We start from the raw sequence: 27856 nt of genomic DNA on the forward strand, positions 1-27856 counted from the left end.
CCAGCCCTACCGACGCAGAAGGAGTCTCTACGACTCGCCAGAATGGCAAGACTCGCCACTTAGCTACGTGCTAGGTCATGCGAATTGAACATCATCAGAAGAAGCCGACGAGAATCCCAGCATCAGCCACCAGAGAGCGCCGACGGCGCACCACCATCGCCAACATCTACCGGCGGAGAGGGCGCCAACGACGAGCACCAAGACAGCTGCCACGAGCGAGCTGTGATCGACATCTACCGACGGGTCACCGCACCTACAGCACCGTGCCACTCCGTCACAACCAGCGAGGAGTCGAATCAACTACTGTGAAAGGAGAATCAACCATACGTGTGATGCACTGCCCCCCCCCCCCCCCCACCCACCACACGACAAACCAGGCGTCTGCTTGACGCAAAGAATTAATTCCGAACATTGGCCTACTCCACACAATCCCTATCACTCAAAACACACGCAAGTCATTAACTAAAGCCTAATCCTCAAGACGTGAACCATCAGTGGCCGTAAAAGCATCGCGACAGACCAAGTGATAACCATCCGTCGTTTATAAGTACGGTAATAATTTTTCCTCCTTAATTTTTTTGTTTTGGGTTGTACTTCTAATCGCATAAATTACCAACAGATCCATCAATACGAATTAATCCTTGACACCTTCGCCATGGAGCTACGCTCAAGGGGGGGGGGGGGATAGCATATCCAGCCAGTTTCCTTATCAGGCGATCTGGTCCACAATTAATTAAAAGTTGGCCCAACACAAGGATCTCAGGGGAAAGCGCGCACCCCGTCGCACACCCTCACTCCAAGCCATTTCTGTAATCATATAATCTTACCGATGGATCTATTGATATATTTGTGCCTTTGGGAATAATAGCTGCTTTTGATTGTCTTTTCGTATGAATATCGTCGTATAATCTTAAGTACCTTTCGTTCATAATTGCTGCACGTGCTCGTGTCACGCTGCATAAGAATTAATTGCTCTGATATCCAAAGTGAAACAACGTGATAAGAATTGACTTGAAGGTCTGTGAATGGATGCGGTACTGTGTGGGCAATTTTCAAGTATACGAATTTGTATATTATAAAGTTAAGGCTTTTGTTTAGAATAACGAATGCATGTTTTTTAACGACTCTCTTTCTCACCAACTGAGCTCGCGTTACGCGGGGGAAGGAATCACATGTGCCGTTATCAAAGTGAAACAACGCAGTCGTGATGATACTGTGTTGAAATTCCAAGATTGAGAGTTGCATCTTTTAGAGTTAAAGTTTAGTTAGAAAATAAAATTGATTAACACAGAAGTGGTGGTGTTTCTTTCCGAAATTTCATGCATAAGAGCTGTATCCTGCGTTGACATCATTAGGACTTGGTATGTGTTATTGTGCGAGGGTGATACATCATTAGGATTTGGTGTTATTGTGCGAGGGTGATACATAATGAGGATTAGGTATGTGTTATTGTGAGAGGCAGATACATCATTAGGTATGTGTTATTGTGCGAGGGTGATACATCATTAGGATTTGGTATGTGTTATTGTGAGAGGCAGATACATCATTAGGTATGTGTTATTGTGCGAGGGTGATACATCATTAGGATTTGGTATGTGTTATTGTGCGAGGGTGATACATCATTAGGATTTGGTATGTGTTATTGTGAGAGGCAGATACATCATTAGGTATGTGTTATTGTGCGAGGGTGATACATCATTAGGATTTGGTATGTGTTATTGTGCGAGGGTGATACATCATTAGGATTTGGTATGTGTTATTGTGCGAGGGTGATACATCATGAGGATTAGGTATGTGTTATTGTGAGAGACATCATGAGGACGAGGTATGTGTTATTGTGAGAGGCATCATGAGGACTAGGTATGTGCTATTGTGCGAGGGTGATATATCATGATTAGGTATGTGTTATTGTACGAGGCAGATACATCATCAAGCAAGCCCCGAATGCAGCCCCCGTGCGCAACTTAGCCTCGAGTGAAAGTTTTATATTTATGCATCGATGTGTATGAAGGCCGATGTGCTGATCAACTTTTCAACGTTACCAGCATTCACTAAGTGGACGTGCTCCAATATTGACATCCACTTTTCTCGAACAGTCGTTCTTATAATCTTTACTGCAGCTTTGCACACCATTTGTTCTCGGTCGTTAAACATTTATAACGTTAATAAATACAAAAGGTTTGTTTAAGCAAAGCAGTTGTACTTGCCTGCCCATGCTTAATGTGTTTCATTTACCTTCTAAAGAAATCTGGCATCTCGTACCCCCAGGGGGTGCGTGCACCCCAGGTTAAGAACCACTGTTCTAGAATATTTGAAATTGAAGTTAATTTTTTTTTTAAGGCGTTCAGTCTCCTGCTACACGTACACATTTGTCCCGCCTCGAATACTAGAAGTATACACGAAACAATTAAACTATCCATAAGCTTTGTCGGCCGCTAAGCCACAGTTTTTGCTATCTTTTACACGCTTCTCATTGATCGTGTTTGCTTCACAGCAATTGCATCTGCGATACCACCACTTTCAATTTACACCGCTCACCCCCAGTGAGCTGCATACATGCACCGAATGCTCTCTCTGTGTCAACGCAAGTTGCTGACCACGGCAGACACGGCTATTTACGATGAACTTTGTTCATTAGAAGGTTTCAACTTGCAAAAACCCTGCCCTACGTTGATGCCAGAATTGTTTTATTATATACATGTAAAATGTAGCTTCAGCATATTACCGTTTCGTTTTACATCATGTCAAGATATACAAGGTGTCATATGTATTGGCAATGGCACACGTAATAATAACCGTAATTATAATCTTGACTTAAAGCTTTCGTGACTGCAGGAATTCATACTCTTTGGGTCTTTCGGTAAAGTCACGTAGGTAGAAAAATAATAAAATAACAAATCGCGACGTTTCGATCGCAACACAAGTAGTTGTCTTCAGGTGAAAGAAAACAGGCAGGAAGAAAAATAGCGAGATAACTACTGCAGCCAAAGGTTGTATAGGTTTGAGATGGGTGCAGTTCCAGTTCACCGGCTAGGTGATGACGGTCGGAAATACATCGAGCTCTACGGTGTAGAGTTTTGATGGGAGAATTCTTCTTGTATGGATGGTGGTTGGAGTCAGGTTTTAGGTAGGCATCCGTATTTGTGGCTTTCCTGTAAACAGTGTCCCATTGAGCCATCTGGTCACGTACACCAAGCTCTCAAGATGAATGGATATTCTGACTACACAGTCCGTAAAGCTATCACCCCAACCCTTGGGAAAGAACCATCTGAGAACCCAATCAAAACCATCACCTTGCCATGCTTTGCAGGGGTCACCAAAAAGATTTCCAAAATCATGAGCAAACACAACATCCAGGTTCGATTCAACATAGTTGAATCGAATTATTGATCTGATCCCATCTGTGAAGGGGATGTGATCCCTGACATGCAATACCCCGGCGTCTACAAACTAAGCTGTGTCTGCGGCAGTAGTTACATTGGGGAAACTAAGCGACATGTCTCGGACCGTGTTCGTGAACACAAGGCATATCTGAAACACGGTAGGACCAATACCTCGGCCGTGGCTGATCATTGTTTTAATGCGGTGGACTCACACGAAGTTTATTTCTCTAAGACGAAGGTACTTTGCAAGCCCACTGGCTATCAACAAAGATTCGTTCATGAAGCCATCCATATATATAGACACGGACACAATTTCAACCGAGAGGATGGGTACAAACTTCGGCAATCATTGGAAGGACGTCATCAACCAGTTTAAGTCATAATTGGCTATGATGTTCTCATCCTACCACCTTCCGATGTGAGTTGTGCCTTACGCCCATTTCAAACTTGCGCTTTCACAGGATTCACACTAGCAGTCACTTCGCGCGCCGACCCCTTCGTTGCGGCTCTGCGACCCGCCATCAACATGCTAATCTCTCTTCAACATGCTAATTTTCACCTGGCAGCCCTTTGATTGGTGGAAACCCAACCACCGTCTGGTTGGCTGCTCACCACTGACATTATCTTTGGCTGCTGACATTTGGGCCACGCTCATTTCAAACCCTTATAAACAGTTGGCCTTGGAAGCTAACCCCCCCCCCTTTTCCTGAAGACGACCGCTTGTGTTGCGATTGAAACGTCGTAGTTTTTTTGTTATTTTCTTTGAACATATCTACGTGACTTTACCGAAAGACCCAAGAATATGAATTCCTGCAGTCACAAAAGCTTTAAGTCAAGATTTAAAGCATGGTAATTCAAATATACAGTAAATTGTGCACCACCAAAAATAAGATGAGAGTCGGGATGCAAAATTACCACAACCATAGCAGCGCTTGCAAATGAATCAATTCCAGTGCGATTTTCATTAAAAGACCTTTTTTATTATTATTAAAACAGCACGGACCTGCTTGCTCACGATGCTCTGTACAGAGTAGAATGGAAGATTTAGGCCGTGCACAAGTGAATTCACCATTGACGGTTACCTGACGCGCATCACAAACCAACACGTTGATTCACGGTAAACCGTTGGTGCGCACATGAACACGATCCTTTCCCAGCCCAGTTAGAAGTCACCTAAGCCCACCCGGAATAATTCCAACAGTGAATGCATCTACTTGTAAATATTTCAATCAACACAAGGGTTACCACTGCCCTTGGTCCCATTTAGCATGAACACTTAACATTTCCAGGCAGTTTGGTGTAAATTCAAATTAGCAATGCAATTTACACATGTATTTACTAACCTTCCTAGAGCATACTTCATCATTAAAGTACGCAGTCAGCGATCGTTTTCAGAGGGCAACAACAAACACCGTTTTGTTTGCAACAAACATAAAAACACGTTTTCGCAGTACTGCAGACTTAATTTATTTCACCGATCGTAAAGACGAGAAGGTACTGGAACAAAAATTGTTTGGCAATTCAATTTTCATCACCGCGTCTGGCAACGCGAGACATGTGATCCGAGCTCGTTTCCTGCCCCCTGTATGTAAAACGCTCTTTCCTTCCGATATTCGGAAGTCACTGGAGCCGTGGACTTTGACATCGTCTAGATGGAAAACGAATTTCTTTACAACTGCTTGCTCTTAAGTTCGTTGTCCTTCCCCCGCACCTCCGATTAGCGCGGTTGCGCTACGTACGGCGCGAAAGAAGTTCGGCGTACATGCATGCAGCGAGAACACGCGCGAGCGCCAAACATTGGCGCGTCCAGAACCGTGGCCTCGAGGTAAACGTTAGCAGGCACAAAACGCGCTGGCGCCTCTCATGAAGGCTGTGTGGCTACGGCTCGCTCGCTCGCGCACGCGCGCAACCAAAGCAGAACTTAAAGCGGGGGGGGGGGGGGAAAGGGACTGACGGCGCACGCAATCAAATTAAATAAGTGGAAAAAAGTGAATTGCCGTGGTGGCACTAACCGTGTAGTGCTCATTATACATTTCTTCAATTATCATCCGTTAATTCGAAAAATGAGACGATGGCTCTAAAAAAAAAAAAAAGAAATAATCACTCGCTATTTCCATTAACATTGACCCATCCACACACGTGAGACTACACTGACGCACTCTCGTTACACGCGCGCTCGCTCAGCCCCTCGCTCAAGTTGTTGTAAAATGTCACGTTGCTGGAACGGATTACCAATATCGAAAAACAAGGCAGCTCAATTTACAGGGCTACCTTCCTCAAGCTACGTCTAAAACCTTGTTCAGTTTTCTTCCTTCCCCTCTTAAATTCCACGTCCGCTCTGCGACGCAGGCCAAAGGTTTCTTTTGGTTTCGCCGGCGTTCCGCCGATTTTTCAAACGAACGATCGTGGCCCCAGTCTCGTTCCCCCCCCCCACCGCCCCCCACCTCGAGCTAAAGCTACTCAGCTCGAAGTGTTCTCGCCTCCGCTGGGGAACAGACTCTGGGCACTGGCCTTGGGACTCTTAGCGCCGATCTCGTCGGTCCCTGCCGCCCAGGTCGCCCCAGCGCCCGCGCGCTCCGCCCGCAGCCACTCCATCTTCTGGCGATGCTGCCGCATGGCCTCGCTCACGCGCGAGTCCACCATGGCCTCCGTGAGGATGCCGTCCTCCGAGGCATAGGCTGCCGCCTGAGAAATGCACCGCGCCAGGCGTTCACGACGTTCATTTTTTTCCCCGTCAAGCAACAGAGTCGAAATGTCCCCTCCCCCCCCCCCCCCCCCCCCCGAGTGATCCTCAGCCAGTGGTAGAAATTCTTCTGTTGTGTAACACAGACCTTGTCTTGATAAGAGGACGAACAATGTTGACGTCCGGCTATGTGGTGCACATCCTTTAGACTCGGGAGGGTTTATTGAGAGAGGCCAAGTCGACCCGTGACGCGGATTTGAGCCCACAACCTCGAGTTTTTGAAACGGGCTCTCTGCCGGAGTCACCCAGCCAGATATCCGCATGCATGCAAGTGTTTATACATGGAGCGGTGGCATAGTGATTGGTACAGTGAACCACAATCACAGCAACCTGGGTTCAAGTCTACATTCCCCAAACAGATCAACAAGGACTACATGCATGTGCAAATGTATTCTGCTGGCTTCCGTGCTCATAATTATCAAAGATAAGTGCTCGTGGAAGGAGTCACAATCCCGTGCGCATGTGTGATTTTTGTTCCCAAAATTATCGGGACGTGGGCTGTCAGCCTCACGAACGCAGCTCCGTCGAGTTATCCCGGGTCACCGCTTCGGTCCCGCGCTTCTAAACCCCGCGGCGTCGACGGCCCCGAGCCCTCACCTGCCACGCCACTCCCAGCTTGGAGATCTCGCGGCCGGACATGCCCTCGGCCACCTTGGCGATCTCCGAGCACTTCTTGCCATAGTCGAACTGCGCCAGCTTGAGCCTCCTACGCAGCGGCAGGGCAACGGACACAACGACAGCAACGGCGAGCGTTCGCCACTCGGCAATAGGCGACGTAACCCCCGAGCCCCGGGCACTAGGGGGAGCGCACTTTGAAGGAAGGTGAAAGTGTCCAAGGCGATTTTGGCAGGAGGTCACGGGGCTGACCTCCTGCTGCTAAATACACACACACACACATGCATGTGTAGATGTTGAACTTCTTTCGCGCAGTACTTAGCCAACCATGCTAATCGGAGGTGCAGGGGAAGGTGAACAAATGCTGACCGCGTGATAGTTGAGTGTCCTTGAAATGCTTAATTTAGTTGCAGTGCATCTGATGTGTGATCTTATAGGTTCACCTAAACCGCAACTTTACACTTCATTACAATTCACATGTTGTAATGTATTTACGTGGCCCCTGCAGCCATTAGAGGCACTTGCATTCACCACAATATTAAACAAAAATAACCGATAATTGAATTGAATCACGACCCTAGGTCACAACAATTCATTGCATCGCGAGGGAGAATATTGTTACGTACAATGAATGGCCCCACGCTGGTTACAAGGACAAAGAATGGCCTCATTGTGGGCCCCCTCCCCTGGCTCGTGCGAGAAATATCCCCGTCGAGGAAACGGCGCCGAGAGTGGCGCTGATGCGCGACTGACTGTTTGCCCTGCGTCGCCGGCTCCAGCACGTAGCGGTCAAAGTAGAGCCGCACGAGGCGCTCCCTCTCCTCCAGCGCGGGGAGGGCGAAGTTGACGATCTCGTCGATGCGGTCGTTGATGGCCCAGTCGAACTGCTCGGGCTGGTTGCTGGCCAGCACCAGCATGAACCTGGGAGACGACGCGCGACAGGTACACGGACGCGCGACGCTGACCGCCTGTGCGATGGCTTGTGGTAAGTACACCTAGCCCGTGCCAGGCTAGGTGTACTTTCAGGCCACGTTAAGCGTCGGGGGGCTTTCTGGCGTGACGTTACGTGACAGACCAGCCAAGCGCACTCAGCGCCGACTGCACGATAAGAACCAGTGTCCCCGTAATTATTGCTTCCTTTTGCAGAAGTGCATGCATGTTCTTAAAACAGCTATTTTACATTTTATAACACCAGGCAACACACTGCCTTAGGGAGCATTTGGCTCATTTTAACGAATTTCATATTTATGTTTCAAGTTTACTTTGGTTAACCTGGTGAGAACTCAAGAGACTGGTATGAATAATTTGGATCAACAAAGATAATGAGTCGGAGACTGCACTTTACACCAAGGGGCCTGACGAGAATTACATAAAAAATAAATTGATGACAACTGGCGGCTTGTTACAAGTGAGAAGATAGGCCGAGCCACGACTGGGATTTAAATGTGACCTTTCAACTGGGAGCTATGTGCTCCGGCCACGGCAGCTCCCCGGGGGGCTATTCTACTTGGTACGTTAGTTTGCGCCCAGTGGCATTTACCGACGCATTCAAGATTACACGTCAGCAGAGCATTTCACAGTCGAGGAAATGCGAAAACACACAAGCGAGCTCAAAGTATTCCTCGAGATGACAGAGACGAGACAAGCGGCGGCGAGTCAATCCAATAATGGTCAGTTCGCCAATAAACCAACGCGGAACCGATGAGCCAGTTATAAGCGAGCCGTTCAGTCAGAAGCCCTCTGTTAAATAAGTCATGAAAAGTATATCAACTCCCATCTGTTAGTATTTACACTGCTGTGTGTTACTGGTCACTTTGCATTTCAAAGCCGGTGCCCAGCAACTGTGATAAGATGGTACGCGCAATCCGGTCAATGTGGTAGCGACGCACTCACTTGTTGCTCTGCTCTCCTGTCCGATACAGGAACGCGTTCAAAGTCGCACGGAGATCTTCGCTTATCCTTTCCTGTAAAACAAAGGGGTACAAACGGCACCCATTAATCCTTCACGCGCAAACCATCGCAACGGCCCAAACGATGCCTACCGTGGCCGCGTGGGCGTGGCGGCTCGCTTCTGCGAGAGCCAGCGTTTCGGGAAGGAAGCGGATGGGGGGGGGGAAAGTTGAGTCCGTGAGAGGGGGTGAGAAAGGGCAGCGAGTGAAGACCACTGGGAAGTGCGTGAGAGAAGGCAGTTCCATTTGGCGAGAGAGAGAGAGGTGCGAGCGGGCACGGGGCAGGGCTGTGCAGCTGGGGGACCACACACACAAACCTGTCAGTCAAAGTCATCAATGGCGATTTGCCAGTTTACTAGCAAAAACAATACATTTAAAGTTACTATTTGACTGAATTCGGCCGAATAACTAAATAGCTATTCCATATTTGGCCAAATAATACAAAATGCCATTCCGTATACTCGGAATAAAAATGTACACCTTTTACATTTACAATGACATTTATATAAGTTAATTACGTGTGCAAGATGAATTTGGATGCATACGTTTTTAAAATTAGGCTAATCTTCCAGTTTGACCTAGCAGGGTTTTAACCCAGGCATGAAAAAAAAAACTATGGGTAAAAAAAATGTAGTTTTTCATTTACAGATTTTTTTAACATGCGTGCTTTGAGCCATCACGCAATCATGTAACAGGGCCAAACCTCTTGCATATTAAGCTACTGTGGTTTTACTGTAAACTTCACAGCAAAAGGGCACTTGTTCTTCATGTTGTGATCTTAATGAGCCCAAGTATAAAACACACCGTCTGATGACATTTCGTTGGCAGTGGTGACCAAACACAAACAACAAAAACTCACATTCGTCAATAACCCTGCGGCCTTAAAATAGGTGACGTGCATATAAATAGGCGACGGTTTGGGCAATGCCCCCCTTCTATGTAGGGCCATTGAGAGAGGCTGGAGAGGCTAAGAAATGTTTATACACCATGGGATTTTTGGGGCAAGTGCTGTTAGCGAGCACCTATGAAGGGGCTGGCACAGTACAAGCGGGAGTGGGTGGCCAGCACCTCGCCCGGCCTTCTTTATCTCAGTAATGGTAATGTTCAAACATCACACCAGGTACGTATTTGAGGCCGAGTCGACCTAGAGGAGGTCCGGGACCAGTTCAACAATTGTCACCGGTGTTGGCCATGAGCGGGAATCGAACTTGGGTTGCTGGGTTCGTAGCGCAGTACGCCAACAACTGTACTACTGCTCCCCACCTCTGACACGACTATAAAGACAAAGATCTCCCATGTATAGCCTTAACAGACTGTTGGAAAAAGTGCTGTTAGCAAGCACCTATGAAGACCGGCACAGCACACAAAGGGGTGGGTGGCTAGCACCACGCCTGGCCGCCTTTGTCTCTCCAGTGGTGATGTTTACACGCCCCACCAGGAACTCATTTGAGTCGACCTAGGGGCGGCTCCGGATCGGTTCAGATAATCGTCACTGGTGTTGATCAGGAACGGAACTTGGGTTCGATTCCCGCAACTACACACACACACACACACTTAAAACACCTACCGTGGATCTCTTTCTCAGGAAGGCATCCGCTTCGTCAACAAAGAGCAAGAGCCTGCGCGGGACACGGGGCAAGGGTGCAAAAAATTGCCACGCGGGTACAACACGAGCTCACGTGCTCATCCAGAGCAGCGGCTCCCAACCTTTGCGAGAGTGCGCGGAACCCCTTTCCAACCTCCAAACCTTTCGCGGACCACCACACGCTACGAGTGATTTGCAATTGTACATTTACTTGGCAGGGAGTTTTTTTTTTTTTTACACTGACCCCCCCCCCCCCCCCCCCCCCGTAGTAGTATCCTCGTGAGAGCAGCAGGGGTCTGCGGGGCACAGGTTGGGAACCGCTGACCCAGATCACCGCAATGTAAACAGCGGCACAGGAGGGCTCGCATATGCTTGGCCAGGCGGTACCCCGAACGAGAAATTAAACACTCGACTTGCCATTAGGAGATTGAGGTTTAAATTATCGGTCAAGGGCCAACATGATCGAAATCATCTCTTCCTGGGCCAATACATTTACAACGATGGTTGTCCAATGGAAGGAGTGATCCCTTGCTATGAAAATGTTGAATTTGCGCCACTGGATTGGGGCCAGAAATGGAGATAAACGATGGAACCCTACGCTGTTAATAATAGCGGTTAAAATTACAAAAAATATAGGCGAATATATTGGTTTGACCGTCATTCGATGAAAATAGCATGGGAAAGTGTGACCTCCCGCATGCATTAAGCATAAAAGAGCCACCTGCAAGATTGTATGAGAATGTCTTTGTTAAATAGCTCTTCTACAGCCATTCCCTTGACACAAGCTGGGTCTGCGAAATCTCCAAATGGACTTTATATCTTACGCCTCGATTCTGAAAAGGTACGTTTCCGTGACAGTGGTCACGACAATCGTGAATCTAAACAAAGCCCATATAATCTTGGAAAGGGCAGTACACCTCAGTGGGGGATGGTAGGAACATATTATCATTATGCGCTGCCATGAATTCCTCTCAACAAACAGACGGGAGGTCACCGCCGTCCCGCTTTATTCAGTGACCTTTCCGTTAAACATTACCAAGGGGGGAAAAAAAAAACCGCAGCTCGAGCGACGCCGATAGCCCAACCCGTTGAGAAGACAGAAAAAAAGCAAAAAAAACAACGCTCCAATAAAATAAGAGGCACGTGCCAAATCAGTGGCGCGTGGTTAGGGACGAGGAACACTGACCCGCGCTTGCTGGTCGAGGCCCAGTCGAACACCTTGTGCATGGCGGTGACACCGTCGCGGCCCATGGGCGCCACGTCCCCGCCCGTCATGATGGCGTAGTCCATCCCAGAATGCACTGCCAGTTTCTGCGCCGGGACAAGGGGGCCACCCACGGCAAGAGCTTGCAGAGTGAGCTGAAGTGTGCGCGCTGGGAGCGAGTTGCCGATGTTACCGCAAACGGTACCAACGTTTTTTTTGTTCACGTGTTTGTTTTCGCACGGGTGAACGCCCGCTGGAGACTAAACGCACATTTTTGATGGGGGACCTGGATACACCATAGCAGCCTGGTTGCAATTTCTCAGGCGAAATAAAGCGCGGGAAAATGAAGTGCCACATCAGTGTTTAAAGGATAAGAATTGCACGAGAAAAGGGATTTGGTTAAAGGCTGCATAGAAAGCCAGATGTAGGTCACAAACTAATGGGCCTTCGCATACCAATGTATCCCAGTAGCAATCGTTTTAACAAGGTTTGACAGAATGTCTGGTGGCATTTTTGACAAATACAGCAATCAGTGCAACAGACATGCATTCAAATGTATGCCGCAAAATATGCGGTTTTGGTTTCATGTGTATATACAGTATATTCAGACAGTATACGTAGTGGTTATAGGGTACTATGCAAGAGGTATGCATCTTTTAAAATCAAAATTAATTTCTTTTTAACTGCTTTTAGTGTTTAGTTTGTTGCCCTTCCCCCACACTTCTGATTAGCACGGTTGGTTTACGTACGGTGTGAAAGAAGTTCAACATACAATACATACATACATACGTATGGTGCATAATCAAAACCAGAAGGCTGAAAATTCAAATCCTGGCTGGGGGGGGGAGGGAGTCAACTCAACCAATCATCTTTCTGAGGTTGAGTACCACTTTGCGAGAAGTGAACAGTGGCAATTCTGTGAGAAGACTGAGACCCCAGCAAGGAAATGTGGAAATTCCAGCAACAGTCCAGAATCACCAACGGAGATCAAGCTGTGCCTGGCTATTATTTTGAGCGGGAGACACTTAACAGTGTTTCAACGCCCTCTGGTGTCCGTCAACGGTACTGATTACACGGTCACATTCGTAAACAACCGACCGATCATGCAGACAGAACCTGGCAGACAAGGAGGTTATCGTGCATCTGCCGACTGGTGCCGGCTCCTCACTGCACCTTTGCGAAGAGGGTCTTGCCCGTGCCGGGAGGCCCGTACATAAGGATGTTACGGTAGAGGCCCCGGTTGGAGCGGGTGTTCCGGGTGGCGATGGCGATGTCTCGCACTCGCTCCTCCAGCCTGGGCTGCAGATAAACAACCAGGGTTTTTATACTGGTAGGAACGAAGTTGTAAACTGAGTGTACCAGCCTGCAATAGATTAATGTGTCCGTCCGTCCGTCCCCTTTCAATACTTTAACGAAGTGAAATCTCGTGCTGTTGGGTGTAAAATCAGCAAGACAGCGCAGAGACTTGTCCTACCAGCCCACCCTGCAGGGACCTGTTAGCACACTCTCCATGCGGAATCTCCCACGGTATTTTCCAATCAAATCTCAACGAGCCACGAGGCCAATCCAAGCCAGCTCAAGAATAAGGGAGCTCAAAATATGATTCGTAGCTTATTTTTTTGGGTTAGGCCACGTAACGATCTGGCCGAAATTCAGCCGAACGAACCCTCCACCGCCCGACATAACCAAACAAATTAAACCGTCACATTCTTTGGGTCTTTTGGTAAAGTCACGTGGGTAGGTTCAAAGAACATAACAAAAAAAACTACGGCGCTTCCATGACGACCGCTTTGCGTTGCGATCGAAAAGTCGTAGTTTTTGTTATTTTCTTTGAACCTATCTACGTGACTTTACCGAAAGACCCAATAGAATTTGAATTCCTGCAGTCACCAAAGCTCTAAGTCAAGATTTAAACTGTCACATATTAAGAAGCCACTAGAGCTACACACTTTTAAATCTGGATTAAAAAACTCATTTCTTAAGAACTGCTTTTTGTGTTTAGTTTGCCGTCCTTTTCCCGCATCTTCGATGAGCCCGGTTGGCTATGTACATTGCGAAATGAGTTCAATGTACATGGATAACGTGCCAATTGTTATTATTTCAGCCCGCGCTGTAGGCTGATGGACAATTCTCACAACCAAAGTCATTTATGATTTCCTGGACTTTATTCTGACTTCCTGCATCGGCAAACGAATAACAATTTGCGTGTTCAATGCTTGTACACTTGCATTGACCATGGAAGGAGTGGTGAATCGTTACACCCCTAGAGGGTAACACACAGGGTCTTGAGTGGCGATGCATTAACCTTGGATAAAACCTTTCACCCATGGTACACCGTGGGAAGGGGGGTAGAGACAAGTATATAGTGTCGGGAAAAATGTAATGGAACGGGAGAGGAAGGGAACGATTGTCGGGACGGAAGTCCTCAAGGCAGGGCTCAAGATGAGCAGGAAGAGGCAAAACCAGACAAGAAGGGGAGGAGCAATCACTTGGCCAAGATGCCGAGGATGAGAGGGCAATGGATGAGAGGGAGGGGAGGGAAGAGAGAGAGAGAGAAGAAGGGAGCAGAAGTGAGCTGGACGGAGGTAGCAGCGTCTGTTTTCACGGGGGGCGGGGAGGGGCAGGATTCAGAGTGGGAGTGGCCACGCAGAAGTCACGTGATTTACAGGAGGCTTAAGCTGATTTAGATGTACAGTCGTGTAAGAGATACGAGACGGAAATTCTGGTATTGTTGAGTGCGGCTTGGGTACGTGACCGCACTACTGTTATGGGAGCGAGGCCCAGGCAGTTGTAAAACTCTGGGGACAAGTACAAACTTACACTCAGCACCACTCCCTCCAGCGCATCCAACGGCTTGCTCGTGAAGCGCTTTCCCACCTGCAACGCAAGCACCGACAACACAACTGAACAATAAATCACTGCGGTATAAACAAGACTGAACTGTGCACATGTATGTAATAAACCATTTGGCAAATTCTGTACAAACAGCGATGGGTTCTCACATGACACCTGCAGCCATTACATTTGCCACTACAGAAAAAAACTGTGGCAAGCAAATGGAGTCTCCGACTTGTGACAATTAATCAAATTGCCAGGAAGCAAAGTGTCAAATGTTTACGTTGCCTTTAAAATAGGCATGTCAACGATTGATTTTTTTACTCAATAGGAGCCAATAAAAAATAAATCTACCGCATTGTTAAATATATCTGTGCACGGGTTAGGCGAGCCAAACGCATGCTTACAATAATTTTATCGTGCACATCAAACTAAACCGGACCATCTCGCAACATTCGTATTGTTGGGAAAAAGAGACATTCTTAAAAACGTATTCACATTGAACATTGTGTTACTTTTTTTCCATGGCATTTTAACCTTTTAAGCATGCGCGATCGTGGGGTATTAATGCAACGAAATTCACACCTTTATCAAGTTAATGCAGACTTCCAATGTACACCCACCCAGACTACTGTGCGACCTAAAGTGAATGGCACTGGCATCTTTGTGGCGAGCTCTCTTCTCTCAGTTTATGACGTAGGCTTTCGCGACCAATAATAATGGTAAGGATAACATACAGCCCCCCGTGTGTCAATCCATTTGCTGGACAGAAGCCTCCCTTACGCTGGCTAGTGCGGGCAATGCCGCGAGAAGTAACCGCATCGTTGAAAGACGTCACGGTTACGAGATGGGAAAGCGCGGAGTGCACATGGCGTGCGACATCATCCGTTGCCTTGCTCGTATCGAATGACCTTTGTGGGCGTTATCATGACCGCCAGTCAGAGACGGACGTAGTGGGACAGCTAGAAAGCATTGCAAAGGTGGCAAAAGTGAACTCTGACCCGAAAAAATACACGCGAAACAAATAAAACGAACAAATCATCAGATTAACGAGCAGACTGATCAACGAACGGAACAATGAACGGAAACGCAAGAGGGTGAACGCCACGAGCGGACGGGGGTTCACCTTGATGGGATGCTTGACGGCCTCGAGCAGCGTGAGGCGGGAGGTGTCGCGCACGAGTGAGGGCTTGCCGAGGCGCGCCTCCACGTAGCGCGCCGCCACTCCAGTGGCGTTGCGAGCCGTGTACACGCCGACGGCGAGCAGCGTGAGGCCCGCGGCGGCCGCCGTCACCTTGTCCCAGTCGGACACGAACGCTCGGAAGCCCTCGCCGAACACCGCGCCAGCCGTCCTACGCGCGGTGGCGGCGGTGACGGCGGTGGCGGGGGGGGGGAGTGGACACACGGCAAAGGGCTCGCTCGCCGAGTCGGTTTCGCGACACTTTTTTTTTTTACATCATCTCGCATTGCGTCCATAAATATCAGTCTTGAGACTCGGTGCAAGGTATTGCCGTTGTTACTGTGCTTCGAATAACTCTAATACACTACTCTTTGCAGGTATCTTCATCAAAATACCCTTGCCAAAAACAAACATTCGTTAATGCCCATTCCGTTCACACGGAATTATTGGGGCCGATTAAGTCTCTTGCTGATAAAACCACACCTACGCGTTGGGAGACGGTGGTAGGTAATTTCAACTTAATAAAAAACACCGTGAAACTATTTTTTTTTATTTTATCAGGTACGGCCTACTGAGCTGTATAGTTCGTTTTCAGAAGCGACCCGGCCACAAATGGTAGTGCAATGAAGTGGCTTATCATCATGTGGAAATTTATAGTAGCCAAATTCTCCATATTCTTTGGTTCTTTCGGTAAAGTCACGTAGAATGAGAATAAAATAATAAATTGATAAAATAAAATAACACAATAATATTCTCTGGTGATATTCTCTGGTGGGGGGGGGGGGTTACTGAGTCAACGTACATTATGCATGTGCATTATGCGAGCCATTTTAACGTGTCTTTCCTGTCTACTGTGGTTATTAAAATAGCCCTACCAACGTTAATCCCTATTGAAGTACGCTCTGGTGAGAATATTATTGTATTATTTTATTTTATCAATTTATTATTTTATTCTCATTCTACGTGACTTTACCGAAAGAACCAAAGAAGATGAATCCTTGCAGTCACGAAAGCTTTAAATCGAAATTCTCCATAATCGAGGTTTTTGGGTTAGATAGTGTAAATGTATAAATGTGTTGATAAAACCCGCCACCACCCTACACAGCCAACTAGTAAGGGTTGTCACGTAAACAGAACATGCCAATTCGTCACTAGTACAGCACACCGGTGTGTTGGAGAGCCAAGCCACAACATTTACACTCTGCGTACGACGTTTCGCCAGTAATTACAACTAGCTTCATCAGGCGACAGCCAGATTTGTGGAGAAGTCTTACTGTTTCGTTCCTTATATAGAGGCGTAGATGTGTTGACCACGCAGCTGAGCTCTTGCACAATGTTGGGGGGGGGGGATTACTGAGGCAACGTACATTATGCATGTGCATGATGCGAGCCATTTTAACGTCTCTTTCCTGTCTATTGTGGTTATTAAAATAGCCCTACCAACGTTAATCCCTATTGAAGTACGCTTCCCTTTGTAGGCAAGCATTTAATTAATGTATTATTTGATGAGTCGCTTCCATGCAGCACTACGGCGGTAGCTATCCAAACGGTTAAAGTTATTTTAATTTCTTTACATTTCGATAGATTCTCTAATTAGTGTCCTTGTTGGCATGCGTGTTCCGCTACTGCTGACAGTTGTATTTCTCTAAGCACATGTTGATTCTAAATGTGGAGGGAAAAACCAGGGGACCACGGGGAGAACAGGCAAACTACAAATAAGCAGGCATCAGCGTTGGGATTGAACCCACGACATCCTGCATACTAGGCGAGGTAGTTAACATCTCACCATCACCGCTGTCCAGATAAGGGAACCCTGTGACGTTATCTGCAAATTAAGGCCATTTCCTACAGTGCTAGCGTCACAATCCCTCACTTAAACTTCCTTGACCTTGCCTTGTTTGTCTGGTTTACATGCGATTGCTAGATGTACATTTAGAAATTATGTTGAAAATGATCGTTGTTGTTGTATTTGGGTGGCTCGGAGGTCAGCGCGCTGAGTCGGGGCAGATGCTGGGTTCGAAGCCGTGCCTCAGCCGCCCCTGAATAACTCAACTAGGTTTGTCATGTGCCATGAGTTGATTAGCCCAACACCAGTCACCAATAACTGAACGCAGAAAACCCGTAATTGTGGACTTTGAGTTTGCTATGGTACAGCATCTTGCGATGCAATCGCATTTACGCGCAATATGAATCCACATTATATCGCATTGTATGACTGTAGCAACTCCCAATAGGCCCATTGTAAAACACAAGATGCCTGTGAAGACAGCTTTGCTGTGACCTACGGGTTATGTTCATGGTATGTGCGCAGGTGCACGATGACCAAATCATAGAGGTTTTTAGGTTAGATCGCGTAAATATAAATGTGTCGTTAAACCCGCCACCACCCGACACAGCCAATTAGTAAGGTTTGTCACTTCAACAAAACATGCCAACTTGTTACTAGTTCAGCACACCCGGTGTGTTGGAGACTAAACCCACAACATTTTCAATTCCAGTACGACATTTTTTGTTAAGCAATCTAACCCAAAAACCTCAATTATGGATAATATTGGTCACGAAAGACTACGTGCTAAACTGCCCAATCTCGTCAGAGCTCAGTAGCAAAGCAGGGCTGGGCCCTGGATAGTGCTTGGATGTGTGACCACCATGCCACAAGATTGTTAACCCTTTCCCATTCCGATGATGTACGTGTACAAAAACAAAATAACTTGATCAATACCGAGGCCCCCACAAGGCCATGCGGGGCACAGTTTGGCACCATGTATCATAGTGCGGTTGTGTCGCTACAGTTGTCTGCGGTGAGGGCAATGTCTTTGAAAACAATGGCGCTATGCCTCTATAAATAAAATGAATGCTGAGCTGCTTTTGCGTTCCAAGATGCAGCGGTGAACGGGATCCACCCTGCTGCTCCGGGCGTACGTGGCGGGCAGCAGAGTACAGTGACGAAAAGCACATTGCTGGACTGTTGAGCTACACTGCCCGTCTCCACACACCTCGCACCGACTGGCGGGGTTCAAGCAAGGTCAAGCAAGATCTATGGGACCAGTTTGACAGTACCAAGACGATGAAGAAATAAGAAAAGGCTTTCTACCCTTTGTGGAGATAAAACAGGTGTTCAGATGTTCAAACACCAAAATAAATACCTATTACAAGGCTCATCTCTAGCTATAAGTGATGTGATACTTGCATTGCCTCTGTACTGTTTGCCTTTTGGTGTTCTCTGGTCTACCACCGGTGAGACAACGCCACAAAAGAAGGGTGTCTCTGGTTGTAGGCCAAACCAGTTTCAAAGACAACGCACACATTATATCGGAGCACGATTGTTCGCGTGTTATTTCTCACGAGTACATGTGATTAATGCAGACTTGATGCCTTGTAGCAATCGGTATATATTTGGTGTACAAAAAAACCTATTTGCATTTTTTTTTCCCCCATTCCCCATTGTCAAACAAGGTCCGCACCCAGTACCGTACTGGCTGTAAGGGCTGCGTGGGTACTGGGCGAGCGTGTGTGGGGCGAGCGCACGGCGCCGCTGGCACGGACGTGCGTCACGTTACTTGATGGAGTCGAGCACGGTTTGCCGGTGCTCCGCTGCCTTCAGGCGGATCTGCTCGCGGATGAGGTCGGCGTTCTCGCGCTCCACCTTGCCGCGCGCCCGCGCCTCCGCCTCGATGCGCAGCATCTCGTTCTTGTGCCGCAGCTCCATCTCGTGCTCGATCGTGGCTGCTCGCAGATGACGGTGGGCAAGCGAGGTGGGGGGGGGGGGAGACACAACTCGGACAGTTTAACACGTAGGGCCTTTCGCGGAACCAATATTAGTCACGACAAAGGCCAGAAACAGGACGGCTTAAAAAGGTCTCTTGGAAGGATTTGATAAACCATTTCGGGTCTTAATTGATTGTTCACGCTTACGGTGGCTTTCAGACCGCATCCATTATTTTTCGTCTCCCCAACTCCTCTTTTCCGAACACAGATGGACTCGTCCATCTGAACAAACTGTCAAATCGCTCTCCGTGGTGCTAACGTTAAAAATAACCGCCACTTTTTTCAAATTTTCTTGCTGTGGTTTTTCACACCTGATGATGATTGCTTGTGTTGCAGTCGAAACGTCGTGAGAATTTAATTGTTTATTATTTTTTTATTATTTCCCTTCTACGTGGTGACTTTACCGAAAGAACCCAGAATAAAAAGGTCTCTTAATTAAAATCGCACTGGAACCGATTCATTTGTAAGCGCCTCCATGGTTGCGGTCATTTTGCATCCCAATTGTTATCCATGAGAATTTTTTTTTTTATGTTGGGCTAGATCACGTGAATATCAACGTTTCATTAAACCTGCCACCACGCGACACGGCCAATTAGTAAACTGTTCTCTTCTAATCAGGCCTCCCAATGGATTGCAGCAAGTCTGTAACATTAGCACGGTGCACACGTCAATCACTCGACGTCTCACCACTGCCCTCTTGTGGCCACGAGTAGGACCCACGCACGGTGGGATGTGAAACGCTCAACGTGAAATCGCATTTTCGATTAACGTTCTTTACAATAAAAATTACTACTGAATAAATAGTTTAAAAAAATCTCATAACTCTACACATTTTTAGTCTAGCGTTTTATTAAACCCGTGCAAGCCAATATTATTCGCATCGCCACTCCGCGAGTACAATCAGGTTGTTGCCAGCTGAACAAGAACAGACAAGCACGTCCGGATCCTGAACGCGTAGGCCGCGTTGCCGACAATGAAAACTCGCGTTCTCGTTCGCAACTGGCTGGAGCAATGCGTCTCAGGGCGCAGTGTTTTAACAGACTGGCGGTGCTGAAAACATGGACCCCGTGTGGTCCCTGTGTCCCCGGTAAAACCCACTGCACTGGGGCAGCGTCACCTTTCCGCATGGCCTCCTGTTTCTGCACAGACTCCTCCTGTCTTCTCAAATTCTCCTCATTCATGAGTTGCTGCAAGCAAAGCAAAGCAAAAAAAGCAAAGATAAAACTTTAATTTGGCAAAATTAGAAGGGACGCCCCAATTCAAGTGTCTACAGAATAAGGTTTTCAAACAGTGCATGTTACCCGCTATGTCATGCGGGTAGACAAATGGAACTAAAGTTGAAGTGCACAAAGAAGCATGCTATAGAGAGGAACACATGGATCGGAGATCAAACTCAACGTGGAGACACGACATTGAGTGGTAAGAAAGGCTAGAGCTGGATGGGGCAGGATGCGTTGCGGGTTATGGCTGGTGGTAGGTAGAGACCAATATGGAATGGAAGTCAAAGGAGTGAATAAGTCCAAGAGGATATTTCACAGCCGGCATGAAGCAGCGAAATCGGCTTGTGCGCAGCAGCTAGATGGAATGTCACATGGCATGATAAGGAAGGGAGGGGATGGTGATGGCTTGGGGAGGCATTCATCTAGCAGTGGATAGATGATGGCTGCTGCTGCTGTTGCTGATGACGACTCACGACACTTGAATCGATGAGCGTTACCTGTTGTTTCAGCTGGTCCTCGTACCTCCGCCGGGCCAGCTGATCTTGGTACTGAGCTCTCTGTAATCACGAACAATTCGACAAAACATTTAACAATAGACTCTAAACACTCCTTCCTCCCAACTCTTTTGTACGTCGCCCCGACATCTAAATCATTTCCATTCTATTCACCGTTATGTAAAGCTGTGTCAAGCTCCTTGAGTGAAGGCTGCCTGTGTAAATATAAATTCGATTCCATTGTGAAAGCAAAGGAGACAACATTTTTTTTCACTTGCATTTTTAGGAATGACCTGCAAGCTCTTAAACGAATCGACGACTTGCTTTAGCTGTGGTCTTAAACCAGTGTTCGGTAATGACGCACTTGTTGGAACTTTGCTACTCGAGAGAGAAAAAAATCGAAGCAAATTTCAGACGATGGACGCTTGGTGCGAATCCTGCAGTCAACGCTGTGGACAAGTGAATACATTGTTGTGAAAAGGCCACAACGATAAAAGAGGACTATAGTAATGTTAAAGAATCGGACTCTTTGTTTAGACAGGAAAAGGAATCCGACGAGCTATGAAGCTCTTTTTTGTTTCACAGATGTCCAGTGTGGGCAGGTCAGCAAGTTACAACAACAAACGATAAAAACAAAAACGATAGGAGTGCAAAATAGAGAAAAAAGTAACCAAGTCAATATATGTAAATAAATAAGTCCTTTTTTGCATATTTTAATTTATCAATCTTGGGTAAGGCAGCAAAAATAACAAAACAGTCCCAGACCACACCAAGATAACACCATGCAGCTGAAGTCCCTCAATACAATGGCACATTAACGGTTAACTATCGATACATCGGTAAGGAGCAAAGTTACTCAAGTGCACAACGCTGAACCCCTGTTGTATATGTGTGGATCGCTTACCGCCTGATGTTGCTTGGTTTCTTCGACCAGAGTTTTGCGTTTCTCCTCTGACTGCACCCTTATCTGGTCGCTCTTCATCTGTTCAATGGCTCCCTCGTATTCCTGAAGGAACAGAGTAGCAGCGAGCGTGCACGCACACCCACAGGCTTCATATGAATGCACCTCAAGGCAGCGGAAACGCAGACGCGACAAATGGCGCAATCTCATCCTCCGCTTACCACCACTCGCACTGCAACACAACATTTGTATTACGCACAAAGTGCCGTCCACAAATGAACTACAAGACCTTTCTGATCTCGTCAAGGAGCTTCAACTATCATGCAAACTAATGATAAGATTTGAAGTTTTCGTGACTGCAAGGATTCATACTCTTTGGTTTTTTCGGTAAAGTCACGGAGGTAAAAAATACGAAAAGAAAATAACAACCAAAATTAAATCACGACGTTTCGGGCGCAACACAAGCGTCCTTCTTCAGGTGGGGACAACGTAGCGAAAGCACAAACGTAGCGGGAGCACAAACGTAGCGGGAGCACAAACGCTTAAGTGTGTCTCACACGTAGCGGAAGCACAAACGCTTAAGTGTATCATGCAAGCTCCTGTCATCCCCGCAGCGGCTTTTGGCTGGTCATCAAAGACAGTCACTGTAACGCGCGCTTGCAGATGCGCTTTTGCAGCCGTCCGGAATGCTCTTCCTTCCAATATTAGGAAGCCACTGGAACTATGCACTTTAAAATCTACAACAACAAAATATTTCTTTAGAACCGATTTTTGTGTTTAGTTTGTTGTCCTTCCCTTGCACCTCCAATCAGCACAAGTTGGTTAAGTACGGTGCGAAAGAAGAACATACATACAAATGCGGAAAAAAAGTAAACTCAATGATACTATACAATATTCAATGTTATCAGCTGTCATTTTCGCGGTGTGGTGGCGGTGGTTTTAAGGCAGATCTTTAAGGTGGCGTATCGACTGTGCTGCAATTACGCTATCTAGCGGAGAGGATAGATGTGGGGTGGCATCAATGGCATCGGCTATGCATTAATTTCGGTCTTCAGCTAAGTTTCACTGTGGGCAATAAATAATAAACTAAAAGCTCCGTTTTTACCCTCAAAATAAATAGTATTTAAGTTTATATCAGACCATGGGTTTTCTAAACAAATGTTTTCAAATAATATTTGTTTAAGCAGACAAACACTGGATTGGCTTTTGGATATCCAAGGCTCATCAGCAATGTTAAGAGCAGTTTTTATTTAGTCTATGGGACAACAAAAGTAACAGAATTGTGGGAATTGTCCAACGTGCACTGTACCTTGAGCTTGACCTGATTTTCCATCTGCACCGTGTTTTCCTGCATCCGCGCCAGATCCAAGGCTTCCTTGGCATGTTCTGCACACACGGAGTGGGTTAGCATCAGCGGCATATTGGGGCCGTTCAGCAACAAGTGGAGATAAAGGTGGAGTCAAACAAAGATTAAATTACTCTTTGTATTTATGTTTATCAGATAAAATTATTTAGAATTTTTTTTTTACATTTTACCAGGTAAGGTCCACTAAGCTCTATGGCTCTTTTTGAGTGGCTTATCATGTGGAACTTTATAGTAGCTAAATACTCTAAGCGCATGTTTCTAATTGTGGAAGGAAAACCGGAGGACCCAGAGAAAAATCCAAGCGACCATGAAGAGAACGTGCAAACTCCAAATATACAGGTGTATTTTTGATTGAAAGCTTTCGTGACTGCAGGGATTCATATACTTGGTTCTTTCGGTAAAGTCACGTAGAACCAAGAATATACAGGTGTATATTTCTGTTAGGGCCATTTGCCCTAACAGTAGAACACCATCTGCTCCGAATTGTTTCACCGAGTAACTTACTGACCCCACAATAAAGCCACAGACCTCCTGTCATTTCAGCCCGAGTGCAAGCCCACGTACTTCAGTCTCATTGATCTTACTGAATAAAGGTACAGATGACAAGACAGAACAAGAGATGGCAATGGCTTTGGGAAATCGTCATCAAGCAGTGCATCTTTCATGGCTGATGACTAACCCATGCTGGAGCTAATGGCCAATAGGCTATGCTGACAAATTATGACAATTGATTAAATTGTTTGCAACATTGGATTAGATGGCAGACATGGACTAAAAAACGTTATGGGCAACTCAGAGGCCCTATTTTCATTATGGGACATTTAGTCATCAATTCCCTGCAAGCACAAGCAGTGTGCCAACACTCATCTTGTTAATGCCTCAGTGATGTTTGCAGTAGCTGATCCAGCGATGTTGTGTTATTGCAGGTGGAGTGTATAATGGTAAAGGTGAAATCCTGCAACCACGGTCTCAAGTCACTGATGGCAGAAAGTTATCCAATAGAGGGAGCTCTTGAGAGGCTATTTTGCCTATTCTTCCATGCTGGCCAGAAGTATTGAAAGCGATGAGAATACCCACGGCTTTAGCCGACCACACGCAACCAGCCGATCGACTCTGGTGTACCCATGTATACTGCTGGGTGGACAGAGACGGGGGGGGGGGATCAAGAAACGTTCCCATTGTTGTGTGAACTGCTGCGCCGGGTGATCAAACCAGTGACCTCTGGTTTGCAAGTCCAGTGAGATAACCATTAGACCACAGCAGCAGGCGGAGGAATGACACAATTAATTTCCAAGCTGCAAATGCAGGTTAAAGCGTGCGTTTGAAAAAAGAAAAAGCACCGCTTCGTGTGGCGTGTTTATGCTGTCGTGTCAGTCAACGTTGAAGAAAATCCACGGCAAGTGCAATGCGGGAGGTGAGGCACTTCAAACCGGCAACTGGCCCAGATGTTCAACATCCTCTCTTGTTTAACCCGACCTCGACACTTGGACCCCCTGCCTGATGCGAGTGGCTTTAAAAGGGGCTCAACCACGGAATCAGTGATGGAGCTGCTCTGGTGAAAAGTGTTGGTTCTGGACATTCCTAATGAAAAACAGAAAGGCATTCCAAGCGACACATCCCAAAGACAATTTCGGTGGACATCCTAACACATTACTGCACAACCTGCTGGGCATGGCGATCACGCATCCAAGCACTATTTGGTCTCAATTCTGCCGAGCTCAAGAGAACTGGTGAGATTTGGCATATTCCAGGTGATTTTGTCATAGGGGCCATGTGGTGGACCGCACAAGGCTATGCAGAAATAGCCATTGTTTTACTGTACTTCTATGCTCCCACGTGTATATTCTCCTCACCTTCACCAACACCATCTGACCAGCGTGGTGAACTATGGTATGGGGAAGCCATCATCCAACAACACATTGGCAGAGGACTGTACAAATACACATGTACTGTAGCCAAAATACAAATCCCCAAAACAACAATTGAATGATTCACGAATAATGACCCCCAATTGAAATACACATTACATTCCTAATGGTAACACTGACAGGCATCGCCAAGAGAAACGCTATTTTTTTTCTTCACAAAACCAATCCTAAAAACGTTCTCAATGAAATACCTCAAAGAAACTGTAATTTGAATAATTCATTCACAACGGAAATCTGTAAACGTCCGAATGAATATTGCAATTCAAAATGGAAATCTTAGCCTCATCCCCCACTCCTAAAGACAACATTCACAATTAACTTATACCACACGCATTTCCAACGCAGTTAGAAAAAAAACCGATGCCCAATGAAAACGAATATACTATAAGGCAATGTATTGACAATAATAACTTCTAAAAGAGTTCCAAATACATTTCACAGCTGGAATACAATTCAAGCAAAACCTTACTGTACAGTCTACAATTGCAACCATGAAATACATCCCCACATAGAATCTAAGCCTAATTACAGAACTAAGTAACCACCCCCTATAATACATTATTACACTTATAACAAAAGGTACAAATTATGAATGTTAAACACAACCCAATGAAATGCCACCAAAGTCATATATCTATGAGCAAGTGTTATCCCCAATAACGCAATCTCAATGGTGATCCCACATGTGTTCACCTCGAAAAAGAGACTCCTGGCCTCAATGGGCTCTTACTAATGCACTTTGTCAATCCTGCTGGATGAGATCACCATGGCATGTCAATCATGGGATTATTGCTCCAGACTTCACGTTAGCCGTGAATGGAAATCCAACTTAGGTCGAAGGCTTCAGGGCGCAAGTGTGCTAACTACTACGCCACCGCTCAATCCACAATGGGCTCTTGTCTCATCACGAAAGTAATCTAATAACATCCCTGAAGACCATTCCAAACTGAAATCCCACCAAGGTCAAGAGGTCAGAAAGTCATGGACAATACCACAGAGGTCACAACTCCTCGCCAACGCTTCCTTCCTTCTGCCAAACCTTTACCGTGTGCTTCACCGTGTTTGTTATATCCGACCTCCAAAAAGGCATTTACAATGCCAACCAGACCCAAAGCCGGATAGCACCATCACGACTGGCAGCAGCAAGCACTTTGGATTGACAACTCGGATGAAATTCCCCCGCAATGAAACAAAAACACCTCTCAACTCAATTTCCCAATGGCATTCTCAATGTCAAATCCCAATGACGGCTCCCACGTGTCCCATATCTCAACGGTGCCCTCTGCTCACTGGAGGCGTCCAGGTCCCGGGCCGCCTTCGCCGCTCGCTCCAGCCCCGTGGGGTCGAAGTTGCTCCATTTGTCCTTGGGCCGCGCTTCGTCTCCCGACCCCGAAGCGCCAGACCCGGCTCCACCTCCAGCGCCGGCACCCCCGGGTCCAGCTCCCGCGTCCAACGGCGCAGGCGGTGGCGCCTGGCCCCGATTCAGCCCGAACAACCACGACATGCCGTCCGCTCAGGCTGCACGACGTTAATTATCTCTCGTCGCTAATTAATTAAGCGCTGCTTGCTGTTGCTGCTGCTGCTGCAAGGACACGTGTGCCGCGTGCTCTCCGCGCGCCGCTAGCTGCTAACTACAGTATGTCCACACGTGGGTCGTGATAATGTTGCACCGCATAAGCGGAAGCCGACCACGTGTGCCTTCTCGCTCGGAGCAATGGCGAAGCGGATTACAAGCGGCAGGGGGCGGAGGGCGCGCGCGTGCCGCTGGCTCAGCCAATGGGAGCACGCCGTCAAGGGACGCTCGCGCTCGTGCGCGTACTTCGGGAATGGTTGCGTCCAGCCATTGGCGTTGACCTCCCCCTTCGCCACCCACGTGAGATGGATCCAACGTGTTGTGCGCATGCGTGAAAGCGGAAGCAGCCAATGGGGGGGGAGGACGGTTGATTGGCTCTGCGTCGAGCGGCCATCTTAGTAAGGTTAATTAGTCGGCCATCTTGGGTATGGTAGCGAGTTATTTAATAGCACGGCTGTGTTACGTCGTAAATCGGCCATCTTGGTACAGGGAGCGTTTTTAGATAGCACGGCTGAATTACGGCGTCAGTCGGTCATCTTGGTACAGGGAGCGAGATATTTAACTTAACTGCTGCATTGCATCATCAATCGGTCATCTTGGTACGGGGAGCGAGTTATTTAGCTGAACTGCTGCATTGCATCATCAATCGGACATCTTGGTACGGGGAGCGAGTTATTTAGCTGCACTGTTGCATTGCGTCATTAAGCGACCATCTTGGTACGGGGAGTGAGTTATTTAACTGCACTGTTGCATTGCGTCATTAATCGACCATCTTGGTACGGGGAGTGAGTTATAAAACAGCACTGGTGTTACGTCATCAGTCGGCCATCTTGGTACGGGGGTGAGTTATTTAATCGCACGTGAAGTAACGCCTGCAAACCCTTGAATCTGGATCTGAATGCAAATGTGAGAGCCTAACCTGAACAAAACCCTTTCGCACAATATGTTCCAGGACGTTCAGATATGGTAAAGCTATCGAACGTCCTGGCAGGGACGGTCACTTGATGCTTAAGGCTGAGAGTTTTGTTTTGTTTTAAATACAGAGTGCATATGTTTGCGTTCTGGACTGCACGAACTTATCTGTTGTGATGAGGTTTCCTCTCAGCTGCAGG

The 27856-nt window shown here is 47.0% G+C and overlaps 1 protein-coding gene across 1 annotated transcript; it reads right to left on the minus strand.

The window, feature by feature from the left end:
• Positions 1 to 4341: 4341 nt before the first annotated feature.
• On the minus strand, positions 4342 to 27001 carry LOC116946988 (ATPase family AAA domain-containing protein 3-B-like). Its single transcript, XM_032962308.2, has 15 exons — positions 26462 to 27001; positions 23187 to 23263; positions 21881 to 21982; positions 20980 to 21039; positions 20380 to 20449; positions 19055 to 19220; positions 15441 to 15666; positions 14300 to 14356; positions 12653 to 12778; positions 11462 to 11586; positions 10258 to 10309; positions 8635 to 8705; positions 7495 to 7662; positions 6724 to 6832; positions 4342 to 6068 (listed from the first exon to the last, which is right to left on the minus strand). Exons 1-15 carry the CDS (start codon positions 26673 to 26675, stop codon positions 5844 to 5846), a joined length of 1848 nt encoding a protein of 615 aa, XP_032818199.1. The 5' UTR covers positions 26676 to 27001; the 3' UTR covers positions 4342 to 5843.
• Between the last annotated feature and the right edge of the window lie 855 nt (positions 27002 to 27856).

Source organism: Petromyzon marinus, chromosome 28 (genome assembly GCF_048934315.1).
Source record: "Petromyzon marinus isolate PM22_M1 ecotype Great Lakes invasive population chromosome 28, UKy_Petmar_22M1.pri1.0, whole genome shotgun sequence".
In the NCBI taxonomy this organism is placed as follows: domain Eukaryota; kingdom Metazoa; phylum Chordata; class Hyperoartia; order Petromyzontiformes; family Petromyzontidae; genus Petromyzon; species Petromyzon marinus.